A 23,572-nucleotide genomic window follows, 5' to 3' on the forward strand; every position below is an offset into this window, starting at 1 on the left:
CTGGCCCGTCCAGGAGATCCATCTGTTTTTCCCCATGTACCCTACTGCTGCTCTAATTGCTCATTACATGGCATGAGTGCAAGAAGCTGAGTGGCAACGCTCTTTTCTCTTTTAAAGATACCACTGCTTCAAAGGCCAGATACAGGGTGCCGACATATAAGCACAGAATTAGCCCTCCACATGAAATCTGCGGAAAGCTATGGAGCTCAGGAGGCTTTGCACACCTAAAAGGAGGTGATTCCCCTTAAACACTCCTGGCTGTGGACTACAGCCCCGTTTGCAGTGTGGTTGTGTGGGGATAGCTGCAGGACTGTTCCAGGCCTGGCTGCCAGGTGGCAGGACCATATGCTCTGTGGAACCCCCACCCCCAAAAGCTGACAGATGGGACCCTAAGATGGGCCTAAACCACAGCTAAGGGGAGCCTCTGTGATCCCAGAGAAAGCTCTGCCTGCCAGCACCCATTGCCTGCTTGTAACTGCAATGTGTCTCATGTAGAGCCTTCTTCCTAGACACACATCAGGCTACAGCACCCACACTGAGTAAGAGCCTTATTGTCCGTCTTTCCATACAGATGTTTCTGCATTCATGCAATGAAGATGTGGCTGTCTTTACACTGTTGCAGAGGTGATGCACACATAATTTGTGCTTGCCTTTTTGTGCCCTATTTTTTGTGCCCTCCTTTTTGCAGTGGAAGCACTGGCATAGCCTGTGCCATCATGTTCTTTTGTAATCTGTTTATTTCTTTGGGACTAGACCATCACACACATCCCAGCATGGTGTGTGGGTTAGATGAGTAGAATTTCTAATCTTGACCCTTAATAATGCACTTCCACTGGTAGCCATCCATGCTTCTGCTCTCAGTAGACCCTCCAGCTCCCAGACCTCTGCACAGCACCATGCAGCATGCTCACCCCTCCAGCCAGCACTCATCAACAGGCATGGGTAGTAGCTGAGTCCAAGGGAGACGTTTCCTCTGCTCTTCCACCTTAGCCCACAGCCCGTCTTTCCCCTACAGCTGTACAGGATGCTGTGATCCCAGCCGGCCAGTTGGGTGAAGAACATTACCGTGCCTACCCCGCACACTGCTTATTTCATGCACCAACCAGGACGGCTGTTCCACAAAGTACAAGACCTTTTCAGCTGCTCTGCCCAGCAGGGACTGAAGCAAATGGGTCTCAACAGGCTGCCTGCGTGGCTGCTGTTTGAGCAGCGCTCATGAACCAAATGTGCTTATCCCAGTGGCTGCCTGGGCACTGGGCAGCCATGGTGGAGAGGTACTCAGGGAAAACATTTGGACTTTGGCAGGGAGGGAGGCTTCATCTCTGTAATAGCTGAGCATTGTGCCAAGACAGCTTGCCCCAATCTCATAGCCACTCTGACTGCTGAATGTTTCATTTGACTGTGTTACCTGCTGATAATTGGGTAAACAATAACAAATAAACAAAGTACTTTGGAACTATAGAGAGAGAGATTTCATTACACTTTAACCCACCAATACTTTGTTTATGCTGACACGAAAAATGTCTACACATACTTGAAGAATAACTCGATGTAAAACAACACTGAGAGTGCTGTAGATCCACCAAGCAATACCCGTGCTGAGAATGGTTTCAGGTAAGCACCCCTTCCTAATATCTACGCACACACTTGACAGCCTTATTGGATGATGTAGAGATGGGAGGCAAGTGAAATGATCCTGAAATTAATGGAAATGAAATGCTTTGTTTGGAAGTAGTTGTTATAGGCAGTGGAAAGCAGCCTGGCTGAGAGGAAACAGGCAGGTCTCTCTTCCTCACAAATCTCTTCTTCACCCATTCGATAGATCTCACGCATTACAATGACCCAGCTGTAAGCACCAATTTACCTAGCACCCAAGGCCACCAAAAACAGGACATACAAAGGATGAAGGCAGCTGAGGCAAATGTCTCTGTAGACCACTAGCCTGAAGCTGATCATGACCCCAGGAAGCTAAAATCTTCCTGGGGTGTGCATCAGGAAAATCCCCTCCTCCTAACAATTTTGAGCCTGGGAGACTGGGGCAGACATAGTGGCAGTGTAGGAGTTGCCCTGGCTGAAGAAAGCTCTCTAGAGACCTGTGGGAAGAAAAGGAGATATTAAACACCACCACCAAGAAGTGCTGGGTAGAGGAATACAAAATGCCCTGCGCATTGTAGGACTGCCTCCGATGAGATTGCTGTGTGTCTGGCCTGTACCGTGCACCGTATGTGGCACAAAATGGCAGTGCATGGAGGAGCAACTCAGTCAAAACACTCCTCCACAGAAGCTGAGCAGCATTTGCAGACAGCAGGGATATCGGCACCAAGTGTCCCAGGGATGAAGGGTGCTGGCCACGCAGTGGGCAGGACTGGCATTTTGCAGTGCCACCTTCTGAACCAAGGTCCAAAATGAGAAGGCACAGGCAGCAAGCCTGCAGGAGATTCTACACAATGATGACAGATTTTCTTCAAGCTTGTGCTTTATTTTAGAAAAAAAGAGGCAAAGCTACTACACTGGTAGCCTTTTCTTTGAATAGCCGTAATACATGCCTCCAATGAACTTAAAACCAAAGTTCCTGGGGAAGATGGAGAGGAAGGGATTTCAGCCTGCCCTTCCTGGACTTTCACACGGATGGAGAGGACAGACCAGCCCTGCCTACTCTTAGCGTCTGCAAACAGAAGTACTACAAAACCCTTGGACGCTACTGTGACATGAAAAGGCCCATGGTTTCCCACAGGGAAAGGTCTGAGTGAGTAGTCTTATGGATTTTCCCCCCACATAAATCCCCAGTGTGTCTGCCAGGGTAGTGGGAATATTTGGAATGTAATGATTTTATCTTGATAGAAATAAGAAATCTTGGAAGTATTCCTAGTTCCAGGACTTTTGCCCAAAGTATCACAAACTGTGAGACAGAGCTGAAAAGCAAGTCCTTGTCCCCAGGAACGAGAGAACTTTATAGGGAAGGTGGTAAGGTCATGAACACTGGCAGGAGAGTGACATCATGTAGCAGTACAAACTCCCATGAACTCCACTTTCACCAGGTGGAAGTCACTAGAACTTCCATGAACTTCCATGAACTTCCCTGGCAACATCTGAGCTGATGCAGCAGTTTAGGCCAGCAGACCAACACCTAGCCCAAACTCGTTGGCAATTCAGTTTTTTCACTAACGTATCAAGTACAGGTCTTTAAGAAGTGAAATGAGATTTATAATGAACAACTAGCAAATTATTGCACCTATGCAAGAGAGCAAGTACGACTTAAGAACTCTCAGGGAAGCTACAGAAACTTTTGCAAGGGATGGAGACCTTCGCTAGCACCTCTTACCAAAGGGGAAACTCATTAACACACTGCTGCTCAGCAAACCCAGCACACTCCAACCAAGCACCCAGTTCATCCAGGCCCCTCACTAATTCCCACCAGGTCCCACATGCCCTATCCTCGCAACACCTTCTGCTCAGTTGGATGAGATCTGTTTGCCTGCAAAAGTGTCACAGCTCAGGAGAGGCAGAGGGGATATGGCCAGACAGAGCAAACCGAGCATAGGCAGTGCCATAGCCCTGAGGGTCCTTTCTACCTGCCATTACCACTGCTGTTGGGACCTCACAGGTACACAGCCCCTAGAGTAATCTTGGGCAGGAAGCCTCCAGCTCTTTTTGAAGTCCTCGCAACACACCAGACATGCTCTGCAGCCTCCCAGAGTGCCTCTGGCCCTTCCAGGGGAATAGTTCCTCATATCAGAGTCCTCATATCAAGGAAGACTTGAGAAACAAGCAAGGATGGCTCACCCCACTGAGAGCTTGTACACAGAATCATAGAATCACAGAATCAACCAGGCTGGAAGAGACCTCTGGGATCATCGAGTCCAACCATTGCCCTGACACCACCATGTCAACTAGACCATGGCACTAAGTGCCATGTCCAGTCTTTTCTTAAACACATCCAGAGATGGTGACTCCACCACCTCCCTGGGCAGCCCATTCCAATGTCTAATAACCCTTTCTGAAAAGAAATTCTTCCTGATGTCCAACCTGAACCTCCCCTGGCAAAGTGGAAAAGCTTGAGGCTGTGTCCTCTTGTCCTATCACTAGTTGCCCGGGAGAAGAGGCCAACTCCCACTTCACTACAACCTCCCTTCAGGTAGTTGCAATAGGGTCTGCAATAAGGTCACCTCTGAGCCTCCTCTTCTCCAGGCTAAACAACCCCAGTTCCCTCAGCCGTTCCTCATAGGTCAGACCCTCCAGACCCTTCACCAGCTTGGTCACCCTCCTCTGGACTCGCTCCAACACCTCAACATCTTTCTTGAAGTGCGGGGCCCAGAACTGGACACAGTATTCAAGATGCGGCCTCACCAGTGCCGAGTAGAGAGGGATGATCACTTCCCTAGACCGGCTGGCTACACTCTTCCTAATAGAGGCCAGGATGCCATTGGCCTTCTTGGCTACCTGGGCACACTGCTGGCTCATGTTTAGCCGGCTGTCGATCAGCACCCCCAGGTCTCTTTCCTACGGGCCGCTTTCTAACCACTCTTCCCCCAGCCTGTAGAGCTGCATGGGATTGTTATGGCTGAAGTGTAAGACCCGGCACTTGTTCTTGTTGAACCTCATGCTGTTGGTCTCGGCCCATCTATCTAACCTGTCCAGATCCCTGTGTAGTGCCTTCCTACCCTCCAGCAGATCGACACTCCCACCCAGCTTGGTGTCATCTGAAAATTTGCTGAGGGTGCACTCAATCCCTACGTCTAGATCATCTATAAAGATATTGAACAGCACCGGCCCCAGAACTGAGCCCTGAGGAACACAGCTAGTGACCGGCTGCCAGCTGGAATTTGCCCCATTCACCACCACTCTCTGGGCTCGGCCATCCAGCCAGTCTTTAACCCATTGAAGAGTCCACCCATCCAAGCCCCAGGCAGCCAGTTTGTCTAGGAGGATGCTGTGGGAGACAGTGTCGAATGCCTTACTGAAGTCTAGATAGACTACATCCACAGCCCTGCCCTCATCTACTAAGTGGGTCACTTTGTCATAGAAGGAGACCAGGTTGGTCAAGCAGGACCTGCCTTTCATGAATCCATGTTGGCTGGCCCCGATGCCCCGATTGTCCTGCATGTGCTGTGTAATGGCACTCAGGACGATCTGTTCCATCACCTTGCCTGGCACCGAGGTCAGGCTGACAGGCCTATAGTTCCCTGGATCATCCTTCTGGCCCTTCTTGTAGATGGGCGTTACACTTGCTAATTTCCAGTCAGCTGGAACTTCTCCAGTTAACCAGGACTGCCGGTAGATAATAGAGAGTGGTTTGGCAAGTTCGTCTGCCAGTTCCTTCCGAACGCTCAATACCGAAGAATAGAAAAACCAAATGGCACTCAAGTGCTTGGAAGATGCTCTCGTGACAATGAATTTCTAGGAGCACCTCAGTAGAAGAGTGCGCCCCGAGTGTGATCTCTTTAACAATGAACTTTAGGTGAAAGAAAACAAGTTTTATGAGCACATTACAAATTTCTTAACCTCTGCAGTTGTTTGAGATAAGGCGTGTCTTCGATGACCAATTAACACCGAGAGAAGTCCTAGTTTCATAACACAGGGCAGTCTAACAAATGATTGACTAGTAAAGTTGACTAACTGCCATGTGATCTAAAACCTGCTGTTGAGCTAACATAGCTAAAGTAGCCCTTCAGTATATAAACTCGGGCTCTGGCAGCCAGAGTCACTCCCTCCTGAGCCACAGAAGCAAATGGAGCTCCTGGGAGCAGCCACTGTTGTCCTCCTGGTTTGCATAGCTTGCCTGTTCTCCTTTGCATCATGGAAAAGGAGGTCTGGAAAGGGGAAGATGCCTCCAGGACCGGCTCCCTTTCCCATCGTTGGTAATGTGCTGCAGGTGAAACCAAAGAACTTAGCCAAAAGCCTCCAGAAGGTAAGGCCACTTTCTTCTTCTCTCTTACTTTCTTCTGTGGGCAAGAAATGTATGGGACCTGTGCATGAAGACAACCTGTGGCCATAGCTTGATGAGTAGCAAGCCCAGAGGAGCAGAAAAGTCCTGGGGATCTCAGCTGCTCCCTCTCACTGCTGTTGCCATTGTTGTCCAGGGCCTGATAGCTGGGAACCCTCTCCACACCCACATTTATGATGAGAGGACCAAATCTTGACATTGCTGGTCTGTGAGGCTGCACTGCTTGCAGTGGGATGCAGCAGCAAGGCCACTTTTCAACTCCTCCTCCTTATCTATCTGCTCCATGGCCATGTTCTCTCTTGCATTTTGACAGCTCAGTGAAGAGTATGGATCAGTGTTCACAGTGCACCTGGGCTCTGAGCCAGTGGTGGTGCTGCACGGACATGATGTGGTTAAAGAAGCGTTGGTTGATCGTGGGGACGAGTTTGCTACCAGAGGACACATGCCAATAGGAGACAGGGCTAACAATGGATTAGGTACGTCTGCTGACTGAGCTCCTTCGGAGAAGGGAAGGGCTGAGGGTGCATTCGGCAGATGTACCATGCACGAGGGAAGACTGTGGGAAGTGGGTGGATCCACCTGGAGAAGGGAAGACAGAATGGGCTGTTATTGCTGGCTTCCATCACCAAAGAGGGTAGCAGAGAAATAGAGCCGGATTGATGCCAGCAATGAGCAATGAAAGGGCAAGCAGCAACAGCCACCAGCTGCAGCAAGGGAAATTACGTGCAGATATGAGTGATGAATTGTTCACAAGGAGGTTGGGTATATGGTGGAGAAGGCCAAAACCAGGCAGTTGGACTATAGGACCTCAGTGCTCTCCCAGGGACAGGATTCACTGTCACCGTGAGCCTCTGTTTATCTCACACCCAGTATGCCGAAGCCAGGTCTTCCCTCTTCCTTCTTCCTCTGCAGGGATTGTTTTTAGCAACAACGAGCAGTGGTTACAAGTTCGGCGGTTTGCTCTCACCACTCTGCGCAACTTTGGAATGGGGAAGAGGAGCATTGAAGAGAGGATCCAGGAGGAAACTGAGTACTTGCTGGAAGAGATCAACAAAACAAAGGGTATGGTCCATTTTTAATATAGCTTATGTTTGCAAAAAAAGGACTGTATTAAGGGACCCCATGTCTTTAGCACAGAATTGAAGTTCTCATGTGTTTGGTTCATGCACCAGCTACCCTTCATTACAAAGCAGTAAATAATTCTGTGATCACCTACTGTTCTTTTTGGAGGACCCTTCTGTGTCACTCAGAGACTGTGATCTGATATTTCCACTAACAATCAGAGCTCAGGTTACCCACAGTAACCATAGTATTGTTTTGGGTTTTTTTATGGTTTGTAACTTTTCTGAAATCACAGGAACACCATTTGACCCAACCTTCATGCTGAGCTGTGCTGTTTCCAATGTCATATGCTCCATTGTATTTGGGAAACGATATGACTATAAAGACAAGAAGTTCCTGGCCCTGATGAACAACATGAACAATATCTTTGAGATGATGAACTCTCACTGGGGACAGGTACATTCAGTAGACATTTCACAGTGGCAACATTCTCCCAGGGGAGCAGAAAGCCTCCTCCCAATGAAGTCCCATTTCAATTTTCTAACTAGGACCCCATCAATGCTCTGCTGCACAGGAGGGCATTCATTCAAGAGCAAGAAACACCCTCACCAATGGAGCTGGCTTTTGCCAGCTAAGTGCAGCTTCCCTCTAGTCCTGAACACCCTTTTTCTCCACCTCTAAGGTTCCTACTACTATGAAGCAAGCCCCTACCGCCCTGTCAGACTGCCCAGCCTCATAGCCCTTCTGCTCGGCTCAGTTTAGAGGGTTGTGGCCTTCCTAGGCTTTTTGCTAATATCAAAGGATGGGGCAATGGTCATGTTTGGGACCTTCCTGTTTTATTTCCTTCTAGCTCTACCAGATGTTCTCAAATATCCTGGATTACTTGCCTGGCCCACACAACAAAATATTCACGGAATTTGATGCTCTAAAAGCCTTTGTGTCAGAGGAGGTGAAGATGCACCAAGCTTCCCTAGATCCCAGCTCCCCTCAGGATTTCATTGACTGCTTCCTCAGCAAAATGCAGGAGGTAAGGAGACAGCATACAGCCCCAGCTCATCCCCAAACATACCTACGCTGAGCTCCTTCCCTCTCAAGTAACACATACATTGGGAGGACCCCTTCCCAGGCAGCTGGACTGTGCAGTGGGAAGACACTAGCAATACCCCAGATATTGTCTATGCTAGAGCTTATAGCTCTGGGTTTGCACACTCACCAGCCACTACCTGCAGCTGCTTGGACAGCAAGACCTTCATCTGCTCTCACTGAAACAGGGACATTTGCAGTCTGGTCCTGCAGTTCTTTCACTGGAAAGCAGTTGGCACAGCAAGGGCAAACAGGCAGCTACATACCATTTGGTGCACAGCTTGAAAGAAGGTTGCTCTGGGGTTGAGCTTACTGCACAAAGGTAGCATTGGAATGTCCCAGATGGCTGCTGCATCTTAGCAGAGAAATGCAACAGCTCTAGGTGAAAAGGAAAGCCTGGGATGACACAAGAAAGGGCCACTTTTCTCAGCTCAGCCGGAGAAAGAGCCCAGCCTTTTCCCTAGGAGAAAGAGCATCCCAGTTCCAGTTTCCATATGAAGAACCTGATAACCAGCACCTTCGACTTGTTCACTGCCGGAACTGAGACAACTAGCACCACCGTAAGATATGGGCTTCTGCTTCTTCTCAAATACCCGAAGATACAAGGTACCAGTCTGTGGCCTCTTCTTCTCTAGCTATTCCCCTGGCCTGGGCGCGTGTCTAACACCACATCCTTCTCCCAACTTTTCTCCTCTCTCTCTCACATTTTACCCAAATGAGGAAAGTCCTTGCACCGTCATTCCCCAGGGTGGCCGTTAGAGATCCCTTAGCTTCACTGGCATCATCATCAGCTGCACTCCTCTCACAGGCTAGGACTTGACTGTGTCCACATCTTTATCTCCCAGTACTCCCATTTAGCCAAGTCACTAGGAGGGCGTGGGCCACAGTAGAGCTGTGTTCTAGTCAACACCAAAACCAGCATAACTGCTCCTGTCATCTGTGATCTGTGGACAGCTTAGGGAAACCTGTTTAGGTAGGTTTGGTTTTATTTACCCATTTTATGGTTTGTGCCTCCCATGACAGAGAAAGTTCAAGAAGAGATCGACCGGGTAGTCGGACGATCACGAAGACCTTGTGTGGCTGACCGGCCCCAGATGCCCTACACAGATGCGGTGGTCCATGAAATCCAGCGCTTCATCTCCCTCATCCCCCTGGGTCTCCCTCACACTGTGACCAAAGACACCTGCTTCAGAGAGTACGTCATTCCCAAGGTTAGTGGGCAAGCCACCTCAAGTTCAACAACAAGGTGGCACCACTTTTGCTCTTAGGCTGTCAGTTACAAGCCAGAAGCTAGAAATGCTGTGGCCTGACCTTGTTGTCACCCAGCCTTTCATGAAGGTTTTATCCTCAGGATCCTGTAGCTCACTTGCAATCCTTTGTTGCTGCTCCATGGGGCAAGACTGGAACCGTAGCTCTGCCCAACACCTTTGCTCACTTGCTCTGTAGCTTTACCTATCTGCAGAAACACAGTGGGTTCACAAAAAAACAGAGCAGTGACTCCTCACACAAAAGGCAGCAAAGCCGTGGAACTGCTCACCACTGTCCAAGAGAGCTTGTGCACATGCTTGGACGCAAAGTCAGTTGGTGGTTACTGAGCACAGAAAGTGGAAGCTATGTTTGCATTCAAGGGAACAAGCGAAACCTCTTTGCCCTGTTCTTACACACTTGAGGCAGTCACTGCTGGCCACTGCCAGAGGCAAGCTGATGGGCTAGAGCAACCCATGGCCTGGCCTGGCCTGGCCCACTGCAACAACGCTCATTGCTCTTCTGAGTGACCGTGCACATCAGGGGAACAGCAGCACACGGGTTGTTGGCATTCCGATTTTCAGCTATGTAAAATCAAAAGGCAAGACACAGCTTTCAGCAGAGGACTCTTGTGTCATCACTGCTGGATTATTTATCCCAGCCCCCCCATCAATGGCTGGTCAGGAAGAAGGAAGAGAATCATGGCAGAACAACTTTGTCAGGAGAGGGGAAGAGAGCTTCATTTCCACAACCTCGTGTGCTTTTGTTTTTTGAGGCTCACAGAAAAGAAGGAACATAGTGCATCTACAAGTTCATTACTGTGAAATGCTAAGAAAGAGAAAGAATTAGGTGGGGTTTCCCCAGCTGACCAGAGCAAGGTGAGGATAAATGGTCTGAAAGTGAGAAAGAGCATTGAGGAAGAGCAGCCAAGAACTGTCCCTGCTGTGACATCTAGCAGGGTCCCCCTAAAGCTGCCTCCCCAAAGGAAGTGTCCCCAAAGGGAAACCAAAGGCTCTGGTCGGGCTGTGCTGGAAAGCTCAGTCTTGACTTGGCAGGCAGTCAGATTAAGTGATCTAACTCACCTTCCCTTCATGTTCTGCTCTTCTCCTTGTGTTACCTCAGGGCACCACAATCTTTCCCATTCTCAGTTCTGTCCTCCATGACAGTAAAGAGTTTCCAAACCCAAATGAGTTCAACCCTGGACATTTCTTGAACAAGAACGGCGCCTTTAGGAAGAGCGAGTTCTTCATGCCCTTCTCAGCAGGTAAAGCACAGGCTTTCTCTCTCTTCCTCTCTCTGTTGACCTCCTCCTCTGGTGACCACCCTGCCTTTCCCTATAACACACACTTCCTCTTCCCAGTATGGTCCCACTGGTGCTTCCTTGGGGCTCGCTCCTCTCTGGATAACTCCTCCCTGCTGTTACCTTCCCCAGCTGCATCTCCCATCTTGTTCAGGCCTGGTGGCTTCTCAAACCTCCTACTAGGAGCTGCTAATGTAATGATGTGAATAGGACCCACTGACACTTCTAAAACACCTGTCACCTTCCAACCACCAAAGGAATTCTTAATCAACCTGTCTTTCTATGGTAGCTCCACTTTTCCCCAGCACCTCTTAAGCACCTCTCAGGCTACATGCAACGACTCACCTACCAAAAGCTCCAACCCTCTGCTTTCTCACCCGTGCTTTACGTCACCTTGCTCTCTCTCACCTTGCCTCCTGTGATGTCCCTTCCACATTTAAGACTTCTCCTGCTCCTGTTCTTCCTTCACGCACCCAACCAAACTGCCAAGGGTCTTTCTCCAACACACTATTCTCTTGCAAATGTCCTTAGTAATCCTGACAGTCATTTCACTGCTGTATCTGTTAAATAAAGCTGCACAACAACATCTACTTAGTACAAACTCTGGTCTACTCAGCAACACCTGTTGAGTGCTATTTGCTGTTTTGACTTCCAGGGAAGCGAATATGCCCTGGAGAGGGCCTGGCACGCATGGAGATATTCTTATTCACAGCCACCATCTTGCAAAACTTTACCTTGAAGCCTGTCGTTGACCCTGAGGAACTCAACATAACCCCGACACTGAGTGGGACAGGCAACGTACCTCCTGCCTACCAGCTCTGTGCTCTACCCCGCTGAAAAGCACAAAACCATTCTCCACGGTGTCCTGAACCTGGCTACTCCTTTACATCTCCCTTACTAAAACCAACATCAGGAGCGTTGGCCCACCTTTACAAGGCCTCCAGGAAGGCAGCCCAAACACAGGTACATGCACAGAGTAGACACCTTCAAAGCCTCCCACAACTGCTTCACCACATCGCAGGGAGGCCCTGGGTGATATTGCAGCCTGTTGCGCTGACGGTCTGTCCACGGACTCATTGAGCTCAGTGGCTGCATCAAACAGCTGATTTTGTCACAAACAGGGCTCCCATGGCTGCCCACAACCTGCTTCTCCCGCAGCATGTGTCCCACCAAGAGCAGCACGCTTTGCAGATGGATAGTGATGCATGTGTGTACATTAATGACCCAATAAAGAAAAATCTATTTATGAGGATTTGAGCCACTATTTTCTTTGGGTTGGGGCAGCGCCCACATCTGCTGCTCCACTGCAGAGTAGGTCTGCAGCACCTGTGGCCAGCACCTTGTGGCAAGGGCTGTCCCTCCCGGGGCAAGGGTCCTACCTGCTTCATCCACTGGACACACTGCTGCTGGCTGCAAGGAGTCCCTGTCCAGTTGCATCACAACACCAGTCGGGAAGGCTCACGGTGTGGGAGGGGAAGGGAGTCCTGCAGCTTGGGGACTATCAGCAGCTCTAACTGCTATTCTTGGGGCTGCCAGTCCTGCTGCCCACAGCCAGATGGACAGCTGCAGCATCCCTCCTGCAGCTTTACCCCCTCGATGGGACCTCTGGCTGATCCTGGGGGCTCCTCTCATTTCTCAGGCACTCCATGGCCCAGCCTTTCCACAAGCTGGGCGCACCTTCCCTATGGCTCCTCTCTGTCCTCCTCCCACCATCTCCCGCAAGCCTTCTGCTCTCCCTGAAGCATTTGCCAGCACAATCCCTCCTGTCACTGTGGCCACTCAGCTCCCCAACATGAATCAAGACGAGGCTGCTGAGGAGATAATTTCTCTGGATGGTGTCTCCTGCCTGAATCACACTCCCACCCCACCTCCCTCCCAGCTGAAATGCCAAAGTACAGAGGAAAGAACAGCCTGAGTGAAAGGCCATTGCAGGTAAGGAACAGCTGAGCACTAAGGGAAGTTGCCATCATGGGGGCTAAGTTCTGCAGTTGGAGTTGTATTCTCCTTCCGGTTTTCTTGGGCGTATCACTTGATCTCACTTATGGTTTGGGCTCCTTCTGCTACATGAAAAGAAGAGTGCATACCTGTCTTTGCAGGCTGTTTCGAGGAGCTCAGACACCTGAGTGATGGGGACTCCAACCAACTCTCTGGCTGCTCTTTTCTACCATCAGTATCACTGCAAGGACTTAGATGTTCTTTATTAAAATTAATTCATTTAGGAGGACAACAAAACCATATCTCCCAGAGAGCGTGGATACTCCAGGGGAATCTGATTTTGCTTCTGAATCTCAGTGGTATCATTGCAAACAAGTTCCTTCCCCATCCAAAGTCTCTTTGTCCTGTTCTCCATAGAATTTCATGTATGCACAAAGAGAAAACTCTCTTGTTCATAAACTGCAACCATGTGACCCCTGGTGTCCAGGAAAAGGATTGTGTCTGTTATTTCTGGCCCCAGCCACTATTTGGTGCTTTTCTTTCAGTGATAGGGTGGATGGTTTTCATAAACAGATTCCACCACAGGTGACTCTCTTCTGGGCTTCTTTGTCCTCATGAGCTTTGGTTGTGTTTGGATGTCCAGTTTGCAGTGCTGGTCTTGATCTTCATTTACATAGATATTTGTTGTCCCCTGCATCATGGTCATATAAAAGTCCTAGAGGCAAAATATCATTGCTGTGATGGTTGTCACAAGGTACTCGGAGACCTTGTGAGTACTGCAGAGAATACAGTATGCAAGAATTCCCACCTCCCTTTGGAAACGTTTAGCAGTACTTTGAAGAATATGTCATATTTGCTTGCATCTCAGGTTCATCCCTCCTTCTCCCTCCACTATTGCCCATGCAGGACGCAGTTCTAATGCCTGTGTACTCTAAAACAATGGCAAACCATTGCCGGCTTCTCATCTGGGATTGCATCAAATGGACAGACATGCAACCAGAAACAGCAGTCATGTGAGATCCCCAGGCAAACATAGGGAGAGAGATTACCATGAACTCTCTATTAGTCTAGGGCTATCCTTAAAGCCAGTCCTCCATTTAGTAACTCACTCAGCAGCATGTGTGCTATGTTGAGAATCAGTTAATAGATGACTTACATTTGGTGGTCTGGGAGGGGATGATTCATATGCATGTTCTTCCTGCCCATTGGGATGTTGATTTGTCTGAAGCAATGAACAAAACAGTGACAAACATCATCTATCTACAATTCACAAACAAGTGCATAAGAAGCACATGGCAGTGAGAAAATGTTCCGTTACTAAACGGATCCAGAACTCAGGACATACTCCAGGGATAAATAACCACACAGGTGATAATATCCAACATATTCTAAGCTGGATGCCAACATGCTTTTTCATTTGGAGCAATCACAGGGCCCACTTGATGCCTGCTCATGAGAATGACCTTGCGGAGAGGAAATTTCAATGTCTGAGTGTTGCCTTTATTAGAACACCGAATTCTGTCTGGTCTTTTAACACAGGGGAAAACCCTCACTTTCAAATTTACACCCAGAAAAAAAAAAAGATGATGTTAACCAGCAACTACAGGGAAATAATCTCTGTGTCCTGGTTTGGCCCAAACCAGGCCAATTAGTCTTAGAGAAACCAAGGTCACTGCTAAATTCCTCACTGCTTACGAGTGAAGAGCCAAAGGGGGGGTCGCAGCTGCAGGGAGGAGCAGACAGGGCAGGTGACCCAAGATTGACCAACGAGGTATTCCATCCCACACACGTCATTCTCACTTTCCTATTTATCACTAACCCACTGCCTCCTGGAGGTGGGGCCCAGGAGGGAGGGGCCCTCCTGTCTCCCACTGATTGGTACCAGCTTTGCCAATTTTCCAGTTAAAAGCCTGCAGGTGTGATGGCAGGGAGAGCTATTGCATTTTGCCCTCTGCCCGTGCTGGGGGGAGCTACTGCCTTTTCCCCTCTGCCTGTGCTGGGGGGAGGTACTGCATTTTCCCCTCTGCCCGTGCTGGGGGAGCAACTCTGCCTGAGGAGGATTTCCAAGCTCTCAGTCTTGGCTTTGTATATATTTGTATATATTTGATTATTTCTATTATTATTGTTATTATACTCTTTTTCATTATTATAGTTTATTAAAACTGTTTTAACTTTTCAACCCATAAGTCTCTCTCCCTTTTCCCTTTCCCTTTCCCTTGGGGCGGGGGGGAGAGGGTTAACAGAGAGCATCTGCCACCTGGTTAATAGCCAGCCCAGCTTTAAACCGTGACAGATTTATCGGTGCCCAACATGGGGCTCGAGAGAAGCTCCAACAGGTTGCTCTGATAAGTTGAATCCTGGCTCTGGTGGGAGGAGACCCGGAGAGCTCAGCTGAGAGAATATCAGATTTCTTCCTTTGAGATTTACCAGGAGTTGGAAAGTTAAAACAGATAGTGAAGATGGTGATGTCATTTTTGAATGCTGTGTTATCTCATCTTTTTATGGAGTTTCTTTCACAGTTGAGTATTGCAATGATGCCTTACCTGCCGTGGGCACTGTGTTATTGCTTGCTTCTTATGAATGTTTACATGCAGTTTAGCAGTGGGCGCTGGTCAAAATGTATTGTTTTGGTATGGGGTTTGATACTGATTTATGCTGTGATAAACTGGGCAGTTACTATTCCGATCTCTTATCTCTATGACACAATGATGGGCAGCTTTAATAGCAAACCAGTAGCAGCGACTTCATCTGCATGCTCCAGGCATCCTTTAGCTGATTCTGTTGATGATCACACTTCCAGTTTTACTTTGGGAAATAGTACCTTCTCCTTTTCTGCCAAGCTGATTCCACTAGATTTTGCAAAATTACGATGGTGCTGTCTAGGTGGCATGTTTTTATTTTTGTTTGTCCTGAATGTGTTTCTGATGTGGGATAAGATTAAATATCGGTGCAGGGACAGTTGTAGGTGTTATGCAGCCACCTCAGATCCTACAGTGTGTACTGTCGCTACAGCCACTAAACCCACTAACACCTCGGCAGCCTGTACCACAGCTGCTACACCCCCTAAGATGGCCACTGCAGCTACTCAGACTCTCAGCACTCCCACGACAGCCACTACATCTACTCAGACCCCAGCATCTATCAAATCTGTACCAATTGCTCCTGTAACCAGGAAGAAATGCCAAAAGAAATCAGCTCGTGAAGAGGAGGATGATGACTCAGAGCCTTCTAAGGCAGAGCCATCGTATGACCCAGGTGAGGGCCCTTCTCAGGCAGAGTTAGGGCCCAACACAGATGAGGGTTTCCTTGATAGTCCTTTTAAAGCAGACCCATCACAGAAGAAAGGTCCTTCTAAAGCAGAACTATCACAAGAGGAGGACTCGGACGTAGAGATAACCTACCACTCCTTATCCCTGAAGGACCTGAGAAACATAAGGAAAGACTTCAGCCGTTATGACGGTGAACCTATTATTACCTGGCTGCTCCGATGCTGGGATAATGGGGCAGACAGCATGAAATTAGATGGCAGAGAAGCCAGACAGTTGGGATCCCTGTCCAGAGATGGTGGTATTGATAAGGCGCTCGCAAGAAAGTCAAACACTATCAGTCTCTGGAGGCGACTCTTGTCAGCTGTAAAGAGCAGGTATCCCTATAAAGATGACGTTATGAGTCACCTAAGCAAATGGACCACTATAGAAAAAGGTATTAACTACCTTAGAGAACTGGCTGTGCAAGAGATCATTTATAGACACCCACGGGACATTGTAGATCCTGTAGATCCTGATGAAGTGGAATGCAACTGATCCATGTTCCGGAAGGTTGTGAAGAATGCTCCGCCGACATACACCCATACATTGCCAATATTAGTATGGGGAGAAGATGCTATGGCACGATCTAGTGTGGGTGAAATGGCTAACTGTATGCGACAGTATGAAGATAGTATTTCTTCCCCACTGCAGGCACGCATCTCGGCTGTGGAAAAACTGACTAAGGAAAACAAGGACTCATTTAAACAACTGTCAGACAAACTGTCCATGATCGAGAATAAACTTGACTCTCTACCTACACAGGCGCGCGTTGCAGCTGTTAGGAGAAAACGTTCTCCTACAGGACCAGCTCAAAGGAAACGGAACACATCACGAGGTATCCTGTGGTTTGCCCTGCGTGGTTATGGGGAGGACATGAGCAGATGGCATGGACAACCTACCAGTACCCTACAGGCACGAGTATGTGAGTTGCAAGCTAAAAGAAATACCAGAGAGAATTTTTCTAGGAGGATGGCTGCTCCAGTTACCAGTGAGCAGGACCCCAGCCAGGGTAGATGGGCCTCAAATCACTTTTTCCCAAGTGTGAATAGGAGAAATGAAGGTCCAGTCCCTGTGAGCAGCACGAATCCATTTCTTAATTAGGGGGGCCCTGCCTCCAGCCAGGTGGAGGAGAGGGACAACCGAGTTTATTGGACTGTGTGGATTCGATGGCCTGGCACATTAAAACCACAAAGGTATCGAGCCCTGGTAGACACTGGTGCACAGTGCACCCTAATGCCATCGGATCGTAAAGGGGCAGAACCTATCAGCATTTCAGGAGTAACAGGAGGATCTCAAGTGTTATCTGTATTGGAGGCCGAAGTGAGCCTAACTAAAAATGAATGGAAAAAGCACCCCATTGTGACTGGCCCAGATGCTCCGTGCATCCTTGGCATAGACTACATCAAGGGAGAGATGCAACATACAGATGGGCTCGTGACCGAGGGGTGGACTTAACTATGGACTCTATTGCACAGGTTATCCATGATTGTGAAACATGCGCCGCAATTAAGCAAGCCAAACGGTTAAAACCTTTGTGGTATGGGGGGCGGTGGTTGAAATATAAATATGGGGAGGCCTGGCAAATTGACTATATCACACTCCCTCAAACCCGCCAGGGTAAACGCTATGTGCTTACCATGGTGGAGGCGACCACCGGATGGTTGGAAACATACGCTGTGCCCCATGCCGCTGCCCGGAACACTATTCTGGGCCTCGAAAAGCAAATCTTGTGGCGACATGGCACACCAGAGAGAATTGAGTCAGACAATGGGACTCATTTCAAAAACAGTCTCATAGACAACTGGGCCAAAGAGCATGGCATTGAATGGGTATATCACATCCCCTATCATGCACCAGCCTCTGGGAAAATTGAACGGTATAATGGGCTGTTAAAAACTACCCTGAAAGCAATGGGGGGTGGAACCTTTAAAAACTGGGATAAACATCTGGCACAAGCTACCTGGTTAGTTAACACCAGGGGCTCTATCAATAGAGCTGGCCCTGCTCAGTCAGACCTTCTACATACAGTAGAAGGAGATAAAGTCCCTGTGGTGCATGAAAGGAATCTATTGGGAAAAACTGTCTGGATTCTTCCTGCAACGGGCAAAGGTAAACCCATTCGTGGGATTGCTTTTGCTCAGGGACCTGGATGTACTTGGTGGGTGATGTTGCAAGATGGTGAAGTCCGATGTGTCCCTGAAGGTGATCTGATTCTGGGTGAGACTACTTAAGTCTGAACTGTATGTTGTTGCTGCATAAGTGTCTTTCAGGTTAAGACAGTGGTGATGAGACCGGAACTAGCTTCATCAAGTGGCGTCCAGTAACCTCCTCGAGTCTGACATCTTTAACCTGCAACCCGTGGGCATGAACCATGACGAAAGAGAGACTGCTAGCCAGAGAGACTGCTGAGAGACTGTTAGCCAGATGGAAACCCACAATCCTGAACCAAATGAACTTAATGAACTTTTTGTATAGAGATGAATCATAAACTAGTGATATGTGTATATATATTTGAAAATGAAAAGGTAGTGGTGATCTGAGTATGACGTGAATGGTATGGAATAAGGGGTGGAATGTCCTGGTTTGGCCCAAACCAGGCCAATTAGTCTTAGAGAAACCAAGGTCACTGCTAAATTCCTCACTGCTTACGAGTGAAGAGCCAAAGGGGGGGTCGCAGCTGCAGGGGGGAGCAGACAGGGCAGGTGACCCAAGATTGACCAACGAGGTATTCCATCCCACACACGTCATTCTCACTTTCCTATTTATCACTAACCCACTGCCTCCTGGAGGTGGGGCCCAGGAGGGAGGGGCCCTCCTGTCTCCCACTGATTGGTACCAGCTTTGCCAATTTTCCAGTTAAAAGCCTGCAGGTGTGATGGCAGGGAGAGCTATTGCATTTTGCCCTCTGCCCGTGCTGGGGGGAGCTACTGCCTTTTCCCCTCTGCCTGTGCTGGGGGGAGGTACTGCATTTTCCCCTCTGCCCGTGCTGGGGGAGCAACTCTGCCTGAGGAGGATTTCCAGGCTCTCAGTCTTGGCTTTGTATATATTTGTATATATTTGTATATATTTGATTATTTCTATTATTATTGTTATTATACTCTTTTTCATTATTATAGTTTATTAAAACTGTTTTAACTTTTCAACCCATAAGTCTCTCTCCCTTTTCCCTTTCCCTTTCCCTTAGAGGGGGGGGGGAGAGGGTTAACAGAGAGCATCTGCCACCTGGTTAATAGCCAGCCCAGCTTTAAACCGTGACACTCTGTCAGTACTGTTACACCTTCCTTTCTAAAGTAAGGAAACAAAGATCCATGCAAGTACTAGAGCTGGTTAAAAACATCTGTAAAGTGGCAGGGGAAGGAAAGGGACCTTTTAGGTAGAACTGTCAATGTCTGGCTGCCAGAATGCTTCATGGTGTTCTTCCTTTATAGGTAGGTTGACTGTCTCTTTGGTGGTGTGGGTGATTTTTTCACTCCAGAGAAAGGAAGCGTGATGCTACAGAAACTCCTAACCCTACCCCAGCACTGGGGAGGTAGGCAGACCATGAAGACCCACCCCATGGGCTGGAACAGAGGAAAAAGGTGATGTAGCACCTTGACAGTGTTTCTGGAGGTAAGTAACATCATTTTGGAGTCAGAGGATACTTAAATGAATGATTTCCTGTGGGAAATGACAGAGAAATCCACTGAAGAACAGTGGTGGTAGTCTGGGATTTTTAAAATTTCCTGCTAGTTAACAGGCCACTTGGCAATGCCTCTTCAGTATTCTCACATGAATTGCTCTTTTATCCTTATGAACCTTCAACTCCTAGGCTGAGGTCCAGCCTTTGAGAGACAGAGCAGAGACACTTTGAGTGCCAAGGTCCTGAACTTCCCAAGAGCTGTAGAGGGTTTTGAATCAGGTTTCTGATGTGGAGGTCTAGGTTTGGAAGTAGCAAGGCACCCAGGAGATGGAAGGTATTCACCTGATTCCAGCTGTAGTTTTTCCACTGGAGAACACAGACCACCGCCAAGATGACTGCAAGGACCAAGGCCAGAATGCTGGGTATCCCTGCGGCTACTCCAACCACCCAGGGTTCATACTAACTCACAAAGAAAGACAGTCAGGTCAGACGCATGCAGTGTGATCCTTTAGCTCTGTGCTTAGTAGCTGAGCTAGTGGCTACCATACAGCAGCAGGAAAAGCCAATGCAAGGAACAAAACTGCAGCACTGGATCAAAACAGTGGCGTACAGCCCAGCTGCACTGCACGCTGGGACGGACAGGGGAAGCAGAGATTTTATTTCAGAGGGAAGACATTCCACATAATCAATTGCATTAAATAATGAAACAAACTCTTACCCCAGAAGGACAATCTACCTGGACAGTTGTGCTTCCAGACGTATGTGCCGAAGTCTAGAAATAAGATGGTTATAGAACATTTACAAAAGTGTTTCATACAAAGCAAGCAAGGAGAGAGGCTAAGTGAGCAGTTGCAAGACTCCAACAACAGCACGTGGTCAGCAACATACGGAGCACCCAGCTGTGCCCTGAGCTCATGGCCTGTACTTGCCAGTCATAAGCAACAACCCAAACTCTGGTCCTTCCAACAATGGTTCTGACTGAATGGAAGGAATATACGTTTTTCCTCAAAAAGGGGCTTAGAGGCTGGGAAAAAAGTATACACAAAGCATATACAAAAGATAAGCACAAATACATGCCAGGGAAAGCTGGATTCAGAAGGAAATGCAGCATAACGGGGAGTGGGAAGTCCCGAGAAAAGATGTGCTTTTGCAACAGTATGCTCTCTGTCCTTGCCACTGTTCTGGAGGCAGCTGCCTGCACAGCCTTGCCTGGAGGATCAGTCAGTGCCCTGGCTCGCAGATGCAAGGCATGCAGTGCAGGGCACTAGCAAACCTGCTGTATCACAGAATCACAGAATCAACCAGGTTGGAAGAGACCTCAGGGATCATCGAGTCCAACCGCTGCCCCTACACCACCCTGTCAACTAGACCATGGCACTAAGTGCCATGTCCAGTCTTTTCTTAAACACATCCAGAGATGGTGACTCCACCACCTCCCTGGGCAGCCCATTCCAATGTCTAATAACCCTTTCTGTAAAGAAATTCTTCCTGATGTCCAACCTGAACCTCCCCTGGCAAAGCTTGAGGCTGTGCCCTCTTGTCCTATCGCTAGTTGCCCGGGAGAAGAGGCCAACTCCCACTTCACTACAACCTCCCTTCAGGTAGTTGTAGACTGCAATAAGGTCACCTCTGAGCCTCCTCTTCTCCAGGCTAAACAACCCCAGCTCCCTCAGCTGTTCCTTGTAGGTCAGACCCTCCAGACCCTTCACCAGCTTGGTCACCCTCCTCTGGACTCGCTCCAACACCTCAACATCTTTCTTGAAGTGCGGGGCCCAGAACTGGACACAGTATTCAAGATGCGGCCTCACCAGTGCCGAGTAGAGAGGGACGATCACTTCCCTAGACCGGCTGGCTACACTATTCCTAATAGAGGCCAGGATGCCATTAAACCCCAACCCAAAACCCTCAGGCTTTTTCTAGCCATTGCAAAATGTCACACTCGCCTCCAAATGACAAGGCAGCTCCAGCAAGGAGGAAGTCCAACACACAGGCAGTGATGATGGCAGGTCCCTCACTTGTTATCCCCTCTCCCAGGCTGACCCACCGTCTCAAGCTTACATTGCTCCAGCTGAGAGACACAGGACGCAGTGTCCACCCAAGACAGCCATGGGGGCCGAGTTCTGGGAACAGGCCAGAGCTCGAGAGCTGCACATGCCTCCTCAAAGGCCACAGGTCAGCCAGGACTTCTCTGGCCCCTGCAGCTAACAGATGCTCTCTTTAACGAAGAACAACCATGAGCAATGCCCACATCTACATCCATCTTTCAGTAACTCAGCAGCCGGAAAAATTGCCCTTCCCCATCTGAGGCAGGTTGTGGCTGGACTGATCGCATGCAATGCCTATAATTCAGCAGAAAAATGCAATTGATCCCTGGCTGGATAACTCGTCAGTAAAATGCCATTGAACCCTGGCTGGGAAGATGCAAGATGAGAAAGGGTCTGTGCGTCAGAACAGAGACTACATTTCATAGTATAGCAAGCAGGAAGGTAGGATTAGAAAGGCCAGATCTTTGCATGCCTACAACTTTTTGTGGGAAGTGAGAGGAACCCCATGTCTTTTAGCAAAGAATTAGAAGTGACACATATCTTAACTGAGTAGCAGGACACATAAAGGACACTCTGGTAACTGCTGTGGTGGCTAATGGCTTGCTCCCCTCGTCACCCCCTCTCTCACTGAGACAGAACAGAAATGAAATCTGAAATGACATTCACGTTCCCTTTGGTGAAAGGAGAAGGAAGATATTTCAGCTGCATTTCAGGTTTAGCAAAGTCACCCTCAGCTGGATTTGCTCATTTCTAAATAAACAGGAGAACTGGCACAAATGCAGGAATCTGAGCACTTTAAGCATCTCACCTGTCTTTACTGCTACAATATAGCATCAGCAGCATTAGGACAGTCTGTCAGAAGATCCACACCAACACTCACCCATAAAAGCAGCAATTTCTCTTCCAGAATCCCAGCCCCCAGCTCCTACAGATAACATGATGGTGAACAGTCAGTTGATCTTCATCCTATGCAATGTACTTACTGAATTCACAGTTGTGTTGTAAAACAGTGAGAAAGACGTTGTTGTCTCCTACAGAGAAATTTTAAAAAAAATAAAGAAAACCAGAACAGAGTATTAGCAATTGGGAGATGCCCCTGGCCAGGTGTGGGAGTGGGGAGGGGTGCTTCTGAAGTGACTGAAAATGAAGGCATGAGAATGTAATCATTTGAGCTGAACAGGGAAGGCATGCTAGTTACTCCAGAGAAAACAAAAACCATGCCATGCTATGGAAGAAAGGGATATGAGGAAACATGAACTGGTTTGCCTGAATTGTTTATACCACTCAGGGCCTCTGAGCAGTCAGGGCCTTATCTTTTAATGCATTTACCATGACAGCTCCTGAGTGAGAAAGGGTAAGGCTGTTTAACCCCACTATGGCCTGGGAGCTGAGGTACAGTGGTAGCTTGTAAAATAGCAAGGACTTGCACCTGCAACCTTTGAGCCCCAAACTAATCAGAGGTGCCTGCTCCTGCTGATTCAAGGACAGTGAAAATGATATAAACACATTAACTCCTTCCTGACTAAATTGTTTCCACACATAGAAAGGGAGGTATTCAGAAGAGTCTCTGCTAGATGTGCTGTCTGTCTGCTGGGATGTAGAGACCCTGCCATTTGGGAGGAATGCAGAAACAGGCTTGGAGACAGTTGAAAGCTACTGTTTAACCTCTTTTGCTGGTGCAGCTCTACTGCTGGAAGCAATACTGGGTCCATGACATGGTGAGCTATATGGGCAGCTGGGGCTGCCTGTAGGGATCGGTACTAGTGACAGTGTTGGGAATGGTACTGCAGAGAAGCTTAGCTTCAGAGGTGGGTTATCAGGACAAGCAGTGCAGGGTCCTCCCACCTCCTATAATCCAGGGGCAAGTGGTAGGCACATCTGTATGAAACAGCTCTTTTAAGACACTTAGGTTCAATGTTATTCCTGAACTCCATTCAGTCCCAGAAACATGTAAGAATTAAACAAACTGGAGTGAAAGAGCAAAGCTGCTGAGGTATCCCTTGGAACTGAAACTCTGGTTCTTTGGAAGGT

At 48.4% G+C, this 23,572-nt stretch overlaps 1 protein-coding gene across 3 annotated transcripts; it reads left to right on the forward strand.

Moving 5' to 3' along the window:
• Positions 1–5,728: 5,728 nt before the first annotated feature.
• CYP2C18 (cytochrome P450 family 2 subfamily C member 18) lies at positions 5,729–11,540 on the forward strand. 3 transcript variants are annotated; one of them, XM_068399667.1, is made up of 9 exons: positions 5,729–5,908; positions 6,258–6,420; positions 6,857–7,006; positions 7,302–7,471; positions 7,866–8,033; positions 8,554–8,695; positions 9,113–9,300; positions 10,457–10,598; positions 11,290–11,540. In XM_068399667.1, the coding sequence occupies exons 1-9, from the start codon at positions 5,729–5,731 to the stop codon at positions 11,469–11,471; spliced, it is 1,485 nt and encodes a 494-aa protein (XP_068255768.1). In that variant the 3' UTR covers positions 11,472–11,540. The 3 variants fall into 3 exon arrangements, with proteins under 3 accessions (XP_068255768.1, XP_068255767.1, XP_068255769.1); XM_068399666.1 differs by having other exon boundaries at positions 7,302–7,462; positions 7,857–8,033; XM_068399668.1 differs by lacking the exon at positions 7,866–8,033 and having other exon boundaries at positions 7,302–7,462.
• Positions 11,541–23,572: the final 12,032 nt, after the last annotated feature.

Source organism: Nyctibius grandis, chromosome 4, assembly GCF_013368605.1.
Source record: "Nyctibius grandis isolate bNycGra1 chromosome 4, bNycGra1.pri, whole genome shotgun sequence".
In the NCBI taxonomy this organism is placed as follows: Eukaryota; Metazoa; Chordata; class Aves; order Nyctibiiformes; family Nyctibiidae; genus Nyctibius; species Nyctibius grandis.